The following is a 16223-nucleotide window of genomic DNA, read 5'->3' on the forward strand; positions in this document are numbered from 1 at the left end:
CAAGGGCATATGCTTGGGTTGCAGGCTCGATCCCTAGTAGGGAGCATGCAGGAGGCAGCTGGCCAATGATTATTCTCCCTCATCATTGATGTTTCTGTCTCTCTCTCCCTCTCCCTCTCCCTTCCTAAAATCAATAAAAATATTTATTTTTTAAAAAATAGACACTGAGAAATGAGGTGCCCTCCACCCCTATTTCACTAGGGACACACATAGGTATTAATAAACACCTCTAACAACAAGTACAACAACAAAAAACAAATACACATAGGGAGAAAAAATAAGTTGTCCAAAGGATGCAAAGTATCAACTTATATATTGGGTCTCCCCTCCTGCCTCTTCTGCAGAAATATGTATCTCTTTGACGATTCCTTTCTGGCATCTTCTTAGGCCTCTGGATTCCCTTGGTTCCTGAGCAACAGTGTATTTCAGCTCGTCTCCCTTGCCCTTCACACTGGGACTTTAGAGCTTCTCGTATTATTACATGTTGCGCTAGGACATCTACACCCTGTAGTCACATGGCTGTATAATTACTCCTCCTGTCCGCCAGGCCAGTGCAGGTTGAGGGCCACTGTGTTATTAAATATATTCACATGTGCAAAACCGTGATTAAAAAGCCCTGGGAGGTTTTCCAGAATCCAAACACTCCCTTTTCACCCACTTGTTGTAAAAGAAACTAAATGCTTTGAAGAACTTGGGACTTGCCCTCCAGTAACCTCTCAGGCTTCCCACTGAGTCACTACAGGTGAGCCTCTGAGCTGTCCTGTGCCAATGGTTGCCAAGGTGTCCTTTTCAAGTAGAATAATACTTGGTCTAAGAGGGATTCGAGGTAAACCCAGGGCCTCAGCTCCAAGTTCAAGTGCTAAACCATCAAAATGGCTGTTGTTATCCCTGGACAACGGGTGTTACCTTAGACTTGGAGATTTCCATGCTGAAGAACAATAACCAATACTACTAAACAATGCTACACAGGACACTCATCCCTCCACCCCACCCAAACCTTCAGATAAGGAAGGAAGATAGCTTCTAGTTACTAGTTGCCTGGTTACTATTTTGCATTGTTCCTTGTAAACAAATGAAGAAAATAACTTTTTATTACTCTGTTACTCTAAATAGTCACCAAAGATAATATCAAGTATTGTTAAATTTAGATAAATTAGGGGTGGAGATGGAAATGCAGTTCTTTCTTATTTCCCCCCTCAGAGAACTCAAGGACAAGGTAGGAAGAGGAACTAGATGCAGAATTACTTATCTAATCGATGTCAGAAAAATTTAAGATTCTTAGGGTAGAGGTTTGTAAACCATCCACCTAAAGGAACAGTTTCTAACATAACATGCTCATCCTTAGATTCATATTCCTATATGGTGGCATTTTGCTTAAATATTTTCTCTTAGCCTCTAACATGATTTATTTTTTTATAGTGACAACTCAATCTTATTTTGGAATAAATTCTGAAAGGAAATCTGCAGATATTCTTTTCCTTACCTTCGGTTTGAAAATCTTGTTCAACTTTTTCTAAATTAAACTAAGCACTATACGAGTATATTCAAAAACATTTTAATAATGAGAAGTTGTTTACCAGTTTTATTCAGAATTTTTGCAAAGGTTCAGTATGATGCAGAAAGAGTAAAAAAAATAAAATAAAGTGTAATTTTTAATTTTGGGGAGAAAATATTATTTAGGTGTTATTCTAGTATATATTTTTTTCTCTCCAAAATTCACCTATGTGTTAGGTTATATGGAACTGAATATTCACCTGTGTTAAGTTACAAGGGGATATTTAGCCCTCCTCTGTTACTTCTATTTGCTCACTTTTATTTATATTACACTGACAAATGGCAGTCCTATCATTTAATAAGGCCCTCAAGTTCAAAGGCTGGAACACATACAAAAATGCATCTGAGCTCTGCTGGTTTAATCACCTGATATCATAGGTGTGCACCTTCCTTTAGGATAACAAACGCCAGGCCGTGGACTAATTTAACTCGTTATGCAATGCCTGCCTCGCTCACCGGGTTGAAGAATATAAACATCCCTTCTCTAGCAGAGTCTGGGGAAGGGTTTTCCTTCGGTGTTTGACAGAGCAAGTATGTGCGTGGGTACCCGGAGGGACCTATCTGTATTAGGGAAGATGGACAAAGGGACAGGGCCTTTTTTTAAAAAAAGGGAACAGGTCACATTTACTGAACAATTCCCCTACAAATGTAGATCTTAGGCCCAGTTTCACAGAAATTTTTGAATGATGATAGTCTTAGTTGGCATTCTCCTTTTAGTTAACAGGCACTCTTGTTAGCTAACTATGACCTCACTGGTCATGAGAGAGAATTCAAGGTAACACTCTCTCTCTCTCTCTCTCTCTCACACACACACACACACACACACACACACACACACACACACACGGAAAGTGTCACATGTGCTTCCTAAGAAATGACATGAGAGCCAAGACAATCAACACTTAAAATAAATCTTAAGGCATTATTTATATACAGTACTCAGCACATAAAAGTAATAGAAAAGTATAGATTTGACATGTTTGTTATATATTTGTCAGAATATCTAAAAAAATAAAAGCATCACCCCCAAACCAGAAATTTAAAATTTTACTACCTATGTTTTCTCAATAGCTCACTCACCAAAACAAACATCAACCTTTGCCCCCAAATGACAAATGCACAGATCTGTGGGCGGGAAACATTAAGATGAGTTCATTTTCGTGGTGAGTATCACTGCATTTCTGGAAATGCTGATAATACCATACCTGCGACAAAACAGCAAAAACCCTTGGCCAACATGTAAACCAGTGATGGGGCAAACATTTCCTTTCACAAATGTTTTGAGGGACATTTCTTTTTACAAATGCTTAAAATTATACACAGTTCGAACGCGTGACGTGAACGACGTTTAGGTGAGAAGCCCAAGTCTTCTGCTTCCTTAGACATGGCGTCCCGATGTCCCCCGGCTCTCGGAGCCAGAGGAGTTTTCTCTGGGGAGAACAGAGCGATGTGCCGTGCCTCCTGCACACCTACTATGTGTCGGAGTCACTTCCCCCGCCCGGACTGCTGCCATCCGGCCCGTCGCTCTCTTTGTCCCAGTCCTTCATGGACGCTCCCATCATGAAGTCATCTCGCAGGATGCTCCATCCGGGGCGCTCTTCTCTCGCTTCAGTCTGCGAACAATCACAGGAACAACACATTCAAAAGCCAATTTAGTTGCAGGGGGACTGAGAGAGTCCGTGTCACAAAGCACACTTCTCAGCAACAGGAGTGAAAACAAGACAAAGAAGAGATTGGCCTTATTTATACATTGAAGCATATATGCACATATAGCTAATAGAGCTTACCTGTTAATAAAATATTTTAACCCCATAAAAGAATCATGGAAGCAAACTTTTTTTTTTTTGCAATAGGGAGAAAATACAGTAAGTTCTAAGTTTGGTATAAAAAAATTTTTAATCTATCTTTATTGTTGAAAGTATTGCAGATGTGCCTCTTACCCATAGACCCCCCCTTCACTCTGATTCACCATCCCCCCCCCCCCCCCAAAGCCTTCACCACATTATTGTCTGTGTCCCTGGGCGATGCAAATACGCATTTAAGTTCCCCAGTTAATCTCTCCCCACACACCTCCCAACCCCCACCTTCCCTCTCAGATGCCTCAGTCTGTTCCAGGCTTTTTATGTTTCTGGATCTAGTTTGTTCATTAGATTCCACATATAAGTGAGATCATGTGATACTTGTCTTTCTCTGACTGGCTTATTTCACTTGGCATGATACTCTCCAGGTCCCTCCATGCTGCCTGAGGGCAAGAGATCCTTCTTTTTTATTGCCCGATAGTATTCCTTGGTATAAATGTACCACAGCTTTTTATCCACTCTTCTACTGACGGGCACTTGGACTGTTTCCAGATCTTAGCTATTGTAGATTGTGCTGCTAGGAACATAGGGGTGCATACCTTCTTTCTGATCGGTGTTTCAGGTTTCTTAGAATATATTCCTAGAAGTGGGATCACTGGGTCAATATTTAATTTTTAGAGGAAACTCCATACTGTTCTCCACAGTGGCTGCACCAGACTGCATTCCTACCAGCAGTGCACGAGGGTTCCACATCCTCGCCAGCACTGTCCTTTGTTGATGGGAGCTGTTCTTACAGGTGTAGGTGAAACCTGATTGTCGTTTTAATCCCTCTGATGATCAGTGACTTTGAACATTTTTTTTGTATGTCTTTGGGCCATCTATATGTCCCCTTTGCAGAAGTATCTAGTTAGGTGCATAAAAGCTATCTCAAAACTGTCATTATTCGCAAATAACACGATATAGGACATAGGAAACCCTAAAGACTCTACCAAATAGCTATTAGGATCAACATCAAAATGTCTATACTACCCAAAGCAATCTATAGATTCAATGCAATCCCCATTAAAATACCAATGGCCTATTTCACAGATCTGGAAAAAACACTCCAAAAATTTATATGGAACAAAATAAATAAATAAATAAATAAATAAATAAATAAAAATCCTTAAATAGCTGCAACAATCTTGAAAAAGAACAACAAAGTTGGGGTGATGATAATCCCAGATATAATATCAATTTTTAAAATCTTTTGACAAAAATAATCTTATAATATTATTTCAAGTTCACTGATTATTAGAAGACTTCAGGCAAATTATTTAGACTAATAGAAGTGTAACAGAGACTTTTAAGCCAAAGTAAAAAGGAGAGAAAAGGAAACTAACTGAGCTAGGTTTTCACAGATTCTATCTCATTTAATAGTTGGTAAAAATGAGAAACAAATGGTCTTTATTTGGGTTATGATCTCATTGTCTGACCTACTCATGTAATAAAAAGGCCTAGTCACGTGCTAAAATGACAAATAAGTGAGCAGGCAATAAGCAGAGGTAGTCCATTTGATTTGTTTCTTCCTAGGATTTATGTAAAACTAGACATAGCTGAGCCGAAGACGGCCTCTCCTTTCGTGGTACAACAGCGCCACCGTGTGGTAGTAACTGAGACAGTCTCTGCAGAACTCAAGGCTCTGGGATTTCTTTCCCTAACTCACACAAATACTGAGAGAGCCGAGTCTGTGTCTAGGCTGGGTTCAAAACAAAGCCCCCGTCTTCATGGAGCTAAGAGTCGAGGCTTTCCTAGTTATTCCATCCACAGAAACACACAGTGCCGGACAAACCATTTCTATGCCTATCCACGACCGAGTGCAATTTATAAATTTGCCATAGAAAGAGATCAAAGGTTAACAACTAATAATGAAACAGAACCATCGTAACCGTGCACTGGGACGGAAGCCACGTGAATGTGCTCTCTCTCAACATGCCATTGTCCTGTATGCACCCTCTTCTTGACGGGATAGGGCACAAGGCCCACGTGATGAGATAAAGGGGCGTGAATTTTCCCAGTTAATATCTTGGGGCTCCCGTTACCCTGGGTGATTACTAAAACCATGGGAAGTGAAGCCATGAATAAGAGGGTGGGCACTACAACAGTTGAGAGAGAGAGAGAGAGAGAGAGAGAGAGAGAGGGAGGAACATCAGTGGGCCTTAATGGAAATGTCAAGATCAATTGTCTGACGTTCCTTGTCTAGAAAGACAATGATAGTGTACCCGGATATGGCAGGCAGGAAGGGCCACAGCAGGGTCAGGTCAAGCCCCCGGGCCTGGCCAGCCAGAAGGAAGAGTGACAGTGAAGCCGGGCTCCTGGAGGTGTTCGCCGCATCACTTGCTCCCCCAGTGCGGTCCCCAGGCCAGACAAGGGCACCCTCATCACTTAGCAGGAATCCGTCCTCCCGGGCTCCCTTCCTGCTGAGCCGGAAACCTGGGCAGAGCTCAGCTGCTGGGCCCCAGTAAGACACAGCCAACTGTAGGGGGCAGCCTGCAGGGCCACGCCCCGTGCCCACGGCAGCTGATCGGTGAGGCTGATTAGATGCAAAGCCACATGAGGCAGGGAAACCAAATATTCCCCCCGCCCCGCCCTCCTCTCTACAAATATGTCACCGAGATCACACAGAAGCGTCTGTGGATCTGGGAGACGAAGACAACGCTGAGAAGTGTTAATCAGCTTCCACTGCAAGGTTCACACACCCGCGGGCAGATTCCACCCAGAAGACGGGAGCCGAGGCTCGGGGACTCCTCACTGGTCTGACACCGAAAGATGCAGAGCTTAACCACACGCCGGTTCTGAAGGGGAAAATCAAAACCGAATCCTGAAACAATAAACAGCATAATCCAGCTGCACTTCGCAATCAGCAATACTCGATTTCTTGACTTTCACCAAGGATGTTGCACTTTTATTTTAATTTAGCTCCACCTAAACTTAAAAAGGTTCGGCACTCTGGCTAAATGTATCTGAATACCTTCCTTGTTGCAGTCTTATAGGGTAAGCTCTTTGCAACTGTTAGTAATCTCCCTGACGACGACTGACACCCATTTGAAAATTCTGCCTGTGACATGAGGGTCCGGGAGGACCTTTTATCTGGACTATTTGCAAAGATGGGAACACAGACAGCACACACCGCCACCGAGAAGCCCCTCTCCTGGGCGAGTAAAATCTTCTAAGTCCTCATTAGCTCACCCCTTGCTTGAAATGGGGAGGGCTCTAGGCCCCCCCAGATATAGTTTTATATTTTGTGAGAATTATATATTACCAGACCAAACACACCTAACACGAGAGAAGTTCCAAATCTAAACACGAGGTATTAAATTAGAGAATTCTGGGGTAAGCCGGTCATCAGAAGCAGTCAGCTCTCTTTCACATTGATTCCCATCCCAGCTTCATCTCCGACTACCATCTATTAGGAAAGATCAGAACGACATGTAAAGAACTCATACTCGGGACACGTGTTTGCTGTGTGCTGAGCATGGCTCACTTCCGGGGCCCTCACAGTGTCTCTGAGGTGGCTGTACCACTAGAGCACATGTGTCAAACACAAGGCCCGCGGGCCAAATCCGTCCCGCCAGGCCTTGCAATGTGGCCCGCACCGCGCTGTCATCACTGCACTCCGCTGCGTTTCCATCACAATGACAGTTTATGACTGTTCAGTAAACCATTCGGCCCGCGATTTAGGCTGGATTTTAGATTTTGGCCCCTTGTCTGATTGAGTTCGACACCCCTAGACTAGAGTGATGACCTGAAAATGGGTAGGAGGCCAATGAGGGTGAGTGACCCAAAGGGCAGGTAAGGTGCCTGCACCCAGGCCGCCTGGTTCTAGAGCCCGGGGCCTGTGCCACTGTGTACAATGCATGGCACAAGCCCATCAACATTCTCCACTGCCCACACCTCAAAATTAGTATTCTTTTGAGCAATCAGCAGTAAAATACTCCTTTCAATTTTAAACGTGCACCACAGCCTGACCAGCACGGCTCAGTAGCTATGAACCAGGAGGTCACGGTTCGATTCCCGGTCAGGGTACATGTCCAATTGAGGGCTCCATCCCATTAGGGGGCGTGCAGGAGGCAGCCGATCAGTGATCCTGGTCGTTGATGTTTCTATCCTTCTCTCCCTCTGCCTCCCTCTCCGAAATCAGTACAAAAATTGTATTTTAAAAAATGCATCCCACGTGCAAACACGTGGACAGTCACATTTTTAAAGGGCTTCCACCACACTGATGAAATTTCTCTGTGGGCAGCTATTTTGCAGAGAGAACAATGCCTCAGAGAGGGTCGGCAGGTGCACGCACACCATTACCGTTATTCTAACGGTCACTACGAGTCTCTACGGCGCTCTGGGATGGTTCTAAGTCCTCCCTCTACCCACACCCTGAGCCAAATGCTGCAGGTCCCACCCTGCCCCACAGGTTCACACCACTCACACCAGACGACACCGCCCAGAAGCGGCTATGGTAACCAGCATGCCTCGAAGGCCACCACAATGGGAAACTGGCTTTCTCGCGTTCCCATAGACAGAATGCAATGCTCTCTCTCACCGCGAACTCGGAGTCTCCCTTTTGTCTAAACTCTAATCTATTTAGGCATGAGCAGTAAACAAACATGAAGCTGAATTATTTACAAAGTTGGGATTCCTCGCATTCCTGCGAGAGCAGCTTTATGTGAAGGCAGCAGCAGTTGGCATGCGAGGCAGGGGCAACCTGAGGACAGCATCACTCTGCCCGCTGCCTCTCTGCCCCGCTCCATGCCTTCCACACCCCCACCCTCATCCTGTGAAGAGGAAGACCCACAACTAATGGGACCACCTTGGGATCACCCTGAGGCGCCCCTCCACTCCTAGCGCCAGGCCATGGAGCAGAGGGGTGACCATTTTAAAAGCAGATGGCAACTGGAGCCGAGCTCTCGTTACTGAGATACCAAGGAGCCCGCAGGTCACAGCATCCCTACCATTGAGAGCAGCTGACGGGGCACCTGGCTGCCATGTATGAGAAACGTATGCGGACAGAGCCCCTGAACTCGCTTCTGCTCAACAGTTTTCACAAAAGCGGGAAAATAAATGAATACCTGGCCTCTCCCAGTACCTGTTTTAACTGAGAGATTTTTACCGAAACCGGTTTGACTCAATGGATAGAGCGTCGGCTTGGAGACTGGAAGGTCCCCGGGTTCGATTCCGGTCAAGGGCATGTACCTTGGTTGCGGGCATATCCCCGGTAGGGGGTGTGCAAGAGGCAGCTGATCGATGACTCTCTCTCATCGATGTTTTTAACTATCTCTCTCCCTTCCTCTCTGTACAAAATCAATAAAATATATTAAAAGAGAAAAAGAAAGCAATCAATCAATCACTGAAGAAACTCTTCCCAACAGAAACTACTAGCACTTTCCTGTCCTGTGAAGCTCCCAGCGTGGTTTCCTGACAAAACAGAAGCTGACAGCGACGTGCTGGCCAGTTCAAATCAATGAAAACCTTGCACACTGCCTGTAATCTGAGACGTAACACAGAGTCAGTGCTTTCCTATCTGCAGCCAATAAATTCGGGCTCCTTCGAGGAATCTCTGGGCTGAACGCTGGGGCCCCACAGTCCCTACAATCTGCTTCGAGAAGGCTGGCAGCAGATGGTAGGGTTCTTCTCTGGAAAACGTCCAGTGTGAAAGCTGAGAGCCTGAGGCCCTGAACTTTGTATAAAAGCCTCACCTGTTTGGCCTGCGAGCTCTTTCCGGTCGAAGCTTTCTCGCTGGCACTTCCGTCCAGGCCCCGCAGAACGCTGATGAAGTCTTTCTTGGAAACGGTTGACATCAACTTCGCACGCTTCCTGATGGAGCTTCCGGCTTCCTTCACCTTCTCGTCCACGTTCTTCTGATGCTTCTGGACGGCGTTAAACAACTGCACCACACCCCTAGGGACCACGCCAGCAGAACAAGGTAGTTAAGAGCGATTATTCTAGACCAGCGGCTGCCAAACTCTCAGATCTCAGTGGTCCAAGATCACCGGTTGGCGACTGCTGACCTAGATTACAAGCTCCGAGGATAGAAACAGTGTGTTTTCTCTGCTTAGGAGAGAGGCAAGCTTTGAGTAGGCAAGCAAATGAAAACAGCTGACTGGTTAGATACTTCTGGAAAGTGATCGTGGATTTCAATGAATGAATGGAAGTCTATGAACGCATTCACAGGATGAATATACGTGGATGGATGTGTGATCTGTTTTGTTTCGGCTCTGGTCTTTCTCTATCAACGTTTATGCGATCAGAACTAAGAATTACTTTTAACACTTGCACCTATTTCTCGGAGAGGGATTATATACAGCTGGGGCTCTGCAGCGAGCAGGAGCAGACGTCCTGAGTCTTGCTACATGATTTGCAATTCTCAGGATATAAAACTAATTTTAAAATCCAATTTTAAAAAATATTCGAAGACTTGGTATGAAAAAGCATTTTAGAATCTCATTAATAATTGTTTTGTTTTGATAACAAGTTGCATTAGTAATCATTAGAAGGTGCTGGGTAAAATCAACATGTTATTGAACTTAATTTCACCTCTTTTACTCATTCGGACAAATCTACATTACGTGTGTGGCTCCCATTCCGTTTGCACCGGGCAGCACTGATTTAGACCATTAACATCCCTCCCGGCTCTAAGATCCTATAACCTGCTCATTTCCTGCTCAGAGAATCCCAGGGAGAGGTGGTCCGCCCCGGACCTGACCATCCTGCAGGCTTGTGCTGGGTTTTTCAGGAATCCGGGCCCTAATTGCTCTTTACCCAGAACACTTCTCAGGGTTGTGTTTGCAGCACGAAACCTTGAGAAATGAGGTAACGTCTCCCCCAGACAAAGAGCAGGCTTGTTCCCGTTCACCGTAAAAGCAATGGCTTCCCCGCACCGCATTCCCCTCCTGTAACATGAACCGCCGAGGGCACCTGTGCCAGCCCTGGGGCCAGGGGCAGCTAGTGGGAAGGAGACGCTGGGCTACCACCTGTGAGTAATGGAGTCCCATGTCTCTGACCCAGAATGCTTTTGCCTCCTGTCAGCTTCCAAGAAACTAACAGGCGAGTTTAGGCTGTAAACAGGGCAAAATCCCATCCCTTCACAGCAGGGCAGGGACCAAGGTGAAGAACGTGAGGTGCCCAAGGACATAAAACTAAAGAGGCTGCCAAAACCGGTTTGGTTCAGTGGATAGAGCGTCAGCCTGCGGACTGAAGGGTCTTGGGCTCGATTCCGGTCCAGGGCACATACCTTGGTTGTGGGCACATCCCCAGTAGGGGGTGTGCAAGAGGCAGCTGATTGATGATTCTCTCTCATCGATGTTTCTAACTCTCCCTCTCCCTTCCTCTCTGTTAATAAATAAATAAATAAATAAATATATATATATATATATATTGTGTATATATATATATACACAATATATATATATTTACAGAATAAAAGGAAAGCATGAAGCTGCTATAATGTGAAACTCACCATGCCATAAATGTAATGCAAGATAACAAAAATCGAGAGTGCCATAAATTTAGACACTTTAGCTAAGTGAGGATTCTGATGACAGTTCTCACGACTATAAAAAACAAGACGATGTGAAGTAGGGTTGTGCCGAACGTACACTTGGCACACTGTACTCCTTCCCGAGAGACCCTCGGCCTATGGTTGAACTCAGGGCAGGCAGGCTGGCTGCCCCGCGGCCCCTGGAGTGGGAACGGCGGGGTGCTGAGGACTCAGGGGGCCCCCCTCTGCCTCACCTCGTGGCGATCCTCTGCAGGTTCCTCTCGGTGTCTTTGTCTGTGACCACATCTGGCTTGACCCTGCACATCATCTCCCACTCCCGCTTCTTATCGAGCTGCGGGACGGACAAGGTTACGAGAGAACATGAGGCACTTTGGAAAGGGCAGCACTTTACTTAAAAACACCGGCACTTTAAGGGTTCCGCACGGGGAGCCTGTGGTTAGCACTGGTGTGACATGTGAGAGGCACCGGGTGGCCAGAGGGGCCTGGAGGGCCGCCAGCTCACGGAGCCTGGGACCAGGCAGGTGTGGAAACCGCAGTCCTGATCCGCCGTCACAGATCAGACCCCAGCCCCCGCCCCCTGTAGCCACAGGTTAAACACTGTGGCTTTTCAGTAGACAGAAAGATGAAGGCTTTTCATCAGCTTTTAAACGGACAGCATCATCTCCAGATGTAGCCTATTCACATGGCAGCTGTTTGCCTTTTCACGAAGCATTGAAATTCACCTCTTTCAGGGCACATCTGACCACCGTTCTTGCCACATATGGCAACCTGGTCGCAAATCACAGCACACGGATTCTTTCCCATCACGCAGAAGCAGAAGAGGGTCCGGAAATAAGGACACCCCCCCCCCCCCCGATAAAATAATCTAACAGGGACATCACGGATCTTTATTATAAAATAGGTTTTGGCAAAAAGCAACTAATAGGATGATTATAGGAAGATTAGTCCCGCACCTAATGGACAGCTAAATGGAATAAAAAAACAGGGGTCATAGCCACATGGGTGATTACTTGACTGTAGAAAGATAAACTTCCCTGGAGTTTATATCTCTATTGCTTTCCAGGTGATTAAAAAGTAAACATACTCCACAGAGTAGCTTAGATGAGGATTATAAACAGAACCTTGGTTATCCACCCCCACACACAAAAAGTCCAACGCTGGAATGTTAATTGAACAAACAGTGCAGGGAGAAGGCGGCACAGATAAGGCCTAAGCACCAGGTAGACACACAATCTAATCTACAGAGCAGCCGGACAGACATACCTGCTTTCTCTTCTCCAGTCTCTCCTGCTTTAACTTCTCCTTTTCCTTTTCCAGCTCCTTGTTTTTGACCAGGATGGTGGGTTTGCTCTTAGGGGTTTTCTTGTTCAGGATTTTAGCCATGGCGTCGGCCCAGCCCGAGCTGGTCCCCGCAGCGGCTCCCGCCGCATTTTCACTGTTATCGTCACAGGGTTCAAGCTCATCTTCGTTGTCAGCCTCCGCTGCTTCGTCATCGGAAGAGAAGTGAGCCTTCTGTGATGCACACCTTCTGGTAGAACCTACGAGAAGAAACAGAGTAGACTCTGATGCCGGAGGCAGAGGTGGCCCTGTGATGTTCTCCATCCGTCCCCATTCTCTGGGACAGTGACAGGATCACAGCTGCAGGGACAGAGGGACAGTGGGACCCTCCCCCCTGGCTGCCAGCCTCTGAGGATCTGGCTGAGCTCTGCTGACAGGGAGGCTGTAGGATCACAGGCCCCAGGCCCCAGGCAGCAAAAAACAAACAAACAAACAAACCCTCCCCCCCTAAAAAAAAATCCAATCCCAGAAATAGAATTGATGGCAGCTCCATTTTTAATTTTTTGAGGTAACTCCATACTGCTTTCCACAGTAGCCGTACCCATTTGCATGTGGAATCTAATGAACAAAATAAACTATCAAACAAAACAGAAACACTCATAGATAGAAAACAGACTGACAGCTGTCAGAGGGGAGGAGGGTTGTGGGCCTGAGTGAAAAAGATGAAGGGATTAAGACCTAAAAACTAGGCAGACCCAGAAAGAACAAAAACATAAAACTCACAGACACAGACCACAGCAGGGGGAATCAATGGGGATGGGAGACCTGGGGTAGGGAACACACAATACAACACACAAAATGATGTATTATAGAATTGTACATCTGAAATCTGTATAATTTTATTAACCAATGTCACCCCAATAAACTCAATTAAAATTTGTTTAAAAGAGAGATGATGGAAAGACTTGACCTTTTAGCTGGTCATTATAATACTCCTAATGCTGGTATTACTTTTGCACAATAACTTTATTTTTGAAGTGCTGAGAATTCATGAAATGAAAAGGATTCATAAAAACTAAATATTTAAATATAGTTCAAAAAATGTGTAACACATTAGAAAACAGCCAATAAAAACATAGTAAGCATTTATCTGAATGTAAGGAACACGATGGCTTAAACGTTTATCAGTGAAGAATACCGGGTGATGAGAAGCAGAAATCTTGATCAGCTCCTCCTGATAAAACATCAAAACTACAACACTGACATCTAGTGTTTTGTCCTGATGAATTCTCTCACAAATCTCACAGCAAGTCTCACGTTTTTTCAGCTGCAATGTCAAGGCAGCCAAAGGCTTTGTGATTGTGTAAGCCACTCCGACTCTCCCCTTCTAAATTGACTATTTTCTTTGGTGTGTTTCTTCCCCAGCTTGACTATCCTAACACTCACATATGGGAACACGATAAACCTGTGAAAAGTTTTCTAACACCATTTTACAGTATAAACCAGCACTCACCCCAATTAAAAAAAAAAAATCCAGAAGAAGTCACTGGTGTCATAGTTTTTTTCATTTTATTACTTTTTAAAAAGCAGCTGTAAGCTCAGAAGATTTAAGCCAGGCACTCACTGCCGAGGGGCATGTTGATTTTTATAGAAGTAAATGAAAAATGCCAACGCAATGAGGTCTTCCAGCTACTAAAACACAGGGCCTACTCCTAGGACATCAAAGATAATCACTATGCAGATCAGAAAGCACAACTGGTTCTTAAAAATATACTGCATCACATACAGATGTGACTTTTTAAAATTTTCAGCTAACTGATCTTTATTTTTCAAAAATTCTTTATTGTTTAAAGTATTACATATATCACCCCCCCTCCCCACACACACACACACTGACCTCTCCCCAGTCACTTCCACCCCCTCAAATAAGTGATCTTTAATAGCAGAAGGTAAATGGATATATCCATGGGTCTCAGGGAACCAGATACGCCAAAAAATTCCTCTGAAGTCCTGTATGTTATTTTAAACATTAACTCTAACCTTGAAATCTATTTTAAAACTGAAAATAAGGAAGGACCGGAGAACGCTATGAGAATCACAGGGAGAGGCGATCGCCCATGGGCCTGACCGTCCTGCACACTTTGGTTGGGTTTTTCAAAATTCGGGGCCCTCGAGAGCAATAACCAAGGGTTCCAAGCAGACTTTCCTGCATTCACCAGCCATGAAAGCCTCCTGCGGGCTTCAAACCTGGAGTTTTACATTTTATTTCATTTTAATTAGTGGCTAGCATGTAGGGCAGGGCAATAAAACACTGGCATTTCTCATCTCCTCTGCCTTTCCCCCAAACTTCCAACTCCCTTCCAAACTCGCCATCTGTCCCTGATCCCCAGATATGGCCAGATGCCCAGATATGCCCACAGGGCAGGGGGGGGGGGATGTGAGCGCCACTGGCCTTAGCCTCTGGAACGGGGCCCAAGTTTTCAGCAGCCTCCCAGCCCCTCAATATTATGTGCTGAATACTCGAGGAGAATGAGGGGGGAAGGGGAAACAGAAAAACTCTCCATCTAAGTTTCTCTCCCTAAAGGAATCACACGCCTTGGAGGGGAAATACGATAGGTTAACCAAAGGCAAAAATGTGTGACATGTTCTTTTAAAAGGCAGACAATGAAAAAAGAGTGACTGCCCTGACCGGTTTGGCTCAGTGGATAGAGCATCAGTCTGCTGCCTGAAGAGTCCCAGGTTCAATTCCGGTCAAGGGCATGTACCTTGGTTGCGGGCACATCCCCAGTGGGAGGTGTGCAGGAGGCAGCTGATCAATGTTTCTAACTTTCTATCCCTCTCCCTTCCTCTCTGTAAAAAAATCAATTATATATATATATATATATATATATATATATATATATATATATATATATATATATATATGGAGAGAGAGAGAGAGAGAGAGGCTGACTGACTCTGACTCTGTTTGGGGGTATCTTCTACAAAGCTGACACGCAAATTTTTTTATTTTTTTTTTTAAAGGGCAGAGCAAGGATTTGAACGACAGGAGAAGGGAGGAGGCCAAAGAAGTCAGATTCCGCAAACCCGCCCAATTGCAGAGAGGCAGGGTCACTGCGTGCAGAACCAAACCCATCCCGATCGAAGCCAATGCTCTGCATGAACGTGGGAACTGCTATTGTAAAAGCCATCACCGCCATCCCGGGCAGAAGAAACCAGCAGTTTACAGGATGCCACGCGGCGATGAAGCTCGGGCGGCTCGGGGCAGAGGCACCGAACCCCCGGCTCCCCGCAAACTCGGCGCGGCCTTTCCTCCGATCGGCCGTGCGGCACGTTACCTCCCACGTCGGCAGCGTCTCGGTCCTCCTCTTCCGGCTCCGATGCCGCCGCCTTGGCCAGCATTTTCATCTTCTTCTTCCTCTTGAGGGCATTTTTCAGCTTCTTCCCCGCACTCCCACGTGAGTCCCGTACGGCCGCCGCCATGTTGGTTTTCCTCACCGGAAGTGTCGCACCGGAGCTGCACCCGGTGGGGAAACGCGAGGAACGTGGGCCTCGAGTTCCGGCGACAAAGGTTCCGGGGCGGGGCCAACCAGCCAGGAGGTCGGGGCAGCTGCCTCAGGCTTGGGTGGCAGAGAAAGGTCTGGCTTCCAATTGCAAAAACGGATAATAGAATCTCGCTTTCTCCCCTCGTCCCTCGTGGTAAGGGGATTCCGTTTCACTTTTCTGCTCCGCGTCCGACTGCCCAGTGCAGATCCTCCACGGGGTGCTTCTCCTTTCTCCCTCCGGACCAGCTTCTCCCTAAGGTGAGCTAGTCACCTGCTGTTGGCAGCCTCAAGCTCCCTCCAAGCAGCTGCCACCACCAAGCCCTAATTTCCCTCCTAAAATTGTTGGCTCCTTGAGAGTAGGGGCCATATCTCAATTACCAGTTTATCCCCGTGGCCAGCAATGGGGCCTGGCCTGGATTAGGGGCCTCCAAACTATTTTTGGAAGGAAGAAAGGTTAGAATGAAAGAGTGAAGGACAGAATACATTTATTGGTAAGGTTAATGAGCCAGAGGG

General features: G+C 45.8%; 1 protein-coding gene across 1 annotated transcript; it reads right to left on the reverse strand.

The window, feature by feature from the left end:
• Positions 1–2462: 2462 nt before the first annotated feature.
• On the reverse strand, positions 2463–15681 carry RRP15 (ribosomal RNA processing 15 homolog). The gene is made up of 5 exons (XM_036453493.2): positions 15504–15681; positions 12151–12425; positions 11121–11218; positions 9086–9287; positions 2463–3167 (listed from the first exon to the last, which is right to left on the reverse strand). The coding sequence occupies exons 1-5, from the start codon at positions 15646–15648 to the stop codon at positions 3027–3029; spliced, it is 861 nt and encodes a 286-aa protein (XP_036309386.1). The 5' UTR covers positions 15649–15681; the 3' UTR covers positions 2463–3026.
• Positions 15682–16223: the final 542 nt, after the last annotated feature.

The sequence above is a fragment of the Pipistrellus kuhlii genome, unplaced genomic scaffold (assembly GCF_014108245.1).
Source record: "Pipistrellus kuhlii isolate mPipKuh1 unplaced genomic scaffold, mPipKuh1.p scaffold_m20_p_25, whole genome shotgun sequence".
NCBI lineage: Eukaryota > Metazoa > Chordata > Mammalia > Chiroptera > Vespertilionidae > Pipistrellus > Pipistrellus kuhlii.